The 2,439-nt window shown below is 47.9% G+C and overlaps 1 protein-coding gene across 4 annotated transcripts in view; it reads right to left on the reverse strand.

Moving 5' to 3' along the window:
• The window catches only part of Ulk4 (unc-51 like kinase 4), a 308,678-nt gene that overhangs the window by 290,485 nt on the left and 15,754 nt on the right, over positions 1-2,439 (reverse strand). For all 4 annotated transcript variants that reach the window (XM_031345897.1, XM_031345899.1, XM_031345898.1 and 1 more), the window contains 2 exons: positions 2,238-2,321; positions 510-585 (listed from right to left, as the gene is read on the reverse strand). In XM_031345897.1, coding sequence (XP_031201757.1) covers positions 510-585; positions 2,238-2,321 — 160 coding nt within the window. The remainder of the gene's footprint in view (positions 1-509; positions 586-2,237; positions 2,322-2,439) is intronic.

The raw sequence follows: 2,439 nt of genomic DNA on the forward strand, positions 1-2,439 counted from the left end.
CTGAGCCCCATTACTGTCTAGGTGTGCTCACTGCATTGAAGGGAGCTGAGCCCCATTACTATCTAGGTGTGCTCACTACATTGAAGGGAGCTGAGCCCCATTACTGTCTAGGTGTGCTCACTGCATTGAAGGGAGCTGAGCCCCATTACTGTCTAGGCGTGCTCACTGCACTGAAAGGAGCTGAGCTCTGTGAAACACACTCCCTCCAACATCCAAAGGCTGCAGGAAGGAGAACGAGGAGCCTGAGGAAAAGGATGAGAGGAAAAGGAAGTAGAGGGAGAGAGAGAAGGATGCACAGGTGGTATTGATCTGGAATCCCAGTGCAGGAGGCTGAGAAGGGATCCACCTGAACCATGCAGTGAAATCCTCATCTAGATAGGAAGGGAGAGAGGGAGGAAGGGAAGGAGGGAGGGAGGAAGGAAGGAAGGAAGGAAGGAAGGAAGGAAGATCTTTGTACCCACGTGACAGGAAAGAGGCCTCCACCCCTCACCCTCATGACCTGTCCGTACCTTTTCTGAGGACCCTTCTGCAGCAATCCATCCAGTAAGTTAATGAAATCTGAGGATGCTTTGGGGAATGAAGAGTCTGTGAACAAAGATTTTCCAAATGGAGAACTTGGGTAAGAGGACTTTGTGTTATTGCCCATCAGCAGCATCTAAAGCAACAGCATTTAGGCATTCAGGTTGTTCTCACAGGCAGGCAACACTGAACCCCTTAACCACATCACAGGCTGCACCGAGCAGGACCAGTGCAGAACAGACACACTGACCTTTAGCTGGGACTCACATGTGTGCATCCCAATGACTCAGTCTTAGCTGCCCTGGAACACTCCTTTCTCTGAAATAACCACAGCGAGGGTCACCACAGCGAAGCCACTCATACCTGGTCCTCAGTGGTTAGCAGTCCTAATTTTTCCATCTTTGCCCTATAATACACTGTAATTCTGATCCTGGCAGCCTCTCCTTTCTTAGGAAAGATTTCAACAGAGAACTAACAATCCTGAGCACAGCCACATGATAGGGCGGCCCCCACTCTTGAGACCTCACAGCACTTAGAAGGGTATGTATGCACTATGGCCACGGCCAGTCTGTGACTGGGAGAAGTGGCCCAGACATAGTGACCTAAGAAACAGCTGAACACCCTTTCACTGGGAGTCAATGCACAGAAAGCTGGCCACCATAGTGTAAAAGAATCTTTTATTCACCTGATGTAATTATGTCTCAGAGGCTTTTGCCTCCAGGCGCTAACCTAGGCCTAGTTCTGGAAGTGTCTAGCCTCTGTACAATCTTATCTGGGCCTCGGATGTTTTTAGCCTCTGAGACTTGCTGCTGAATGAGCTTAGCCTTTCTGGTTCTTTCTGAACTATGGGTGGCTGGTTCAACTCAGCTGTTCGAGTTCTAACTCCTCCACACTGACTCGACCTGGCTTCTCTCTCAGCCTCTGACTTCTGCTACTTGGCCCCAAACTAACTCTGACAATCTGTTCTAATCGTCTGGCTCCTTCTCGTTGTCTGGCTCATTCTGTCTTCACTTGTATCTTGCTTGTTCTCTCTCTGCAACCTGTCTCTTGAACAACTCTCTTGGTAAAACTGCCCTACTCCCCGCTTTGTTTTCAAGAGAGGTGGGCAGATCCTATTCTGTCAAATCTTCTGATTCATCACTTTGTCTGCCACTCAATTAAACGTCACTTTAAAGATAAGTGCTTCCTTCTACAAACTAACTTGACCTTCATTGTTTGGGATTAACGGTGTGTACTAAGGGCATGCGTGCATTCTAGCCAGAGGGGTTAAAGGTGTGTGCTATGGCAACACAATCTCAGGGTTCACAGTGTGATCAAATATCCTGCACCAACATGGCCACAGTAGAGGACAAGCTCTTTGCCATGAGCCACCAGCTGTACAGAACAGAAGTCTTAGCATTCGCCAATAGAACTGAGAAATGCCACATCTCTTCCTACTGAGAAGCAATTCTGAAACAAACACATGGGACAGGAACACACATGCTTACACACACACTCTCGCACAGTCTTTACAACAGACTTCTTATAGTAATTCATGTTTTAAGTGAGGGAAGCTGTCAGTATCTTGGCTTTCTCTCTCAGTATTGAAGATAGGAAGAAACGTGTGCTCATTTGCAGCTGCTGCCACACGTAGCTTTGGTGGGCTGTGAAGAGCCGGGGGCGAAGGTGAAGGTGGGCCTTTGAAAGCTCAGGTAAGACACTTAGCTGCACTCACCTACCTTTTGGGACTGGTGGCAACGGGTCTTCATACAGAATCTTCTCAACTAATTCTGACATCGTTTCTGAGAAGAATGGGGGTTTCCCTGAAATCAGATGAACTTGCAGAGTCAGTTTCTCATCCACGCTAATCCTCAGAGGTTAAAATTTTCAAACTGTACTGTGGGAACTTAGCCATTAGTTGAACTCAGTGGGAGACCGGCT

This window comes from Mastomys coucha, unplaced genomic scaffold, assembly GCF_008632895.1.
Source record: "Mastomys coucha isolate ucsf_1 unplaced genomic scaffold, UCSF_Mcou_1 pScaffold23, whole genome shotgun sequence".
Classification (NCBI taxonomy): domain Eukaryota; kingdom Metazoa; phylum Chordata; class Mammalia; order Rodentia; family Muridae; genus Mastomys; species Mastomys coucha.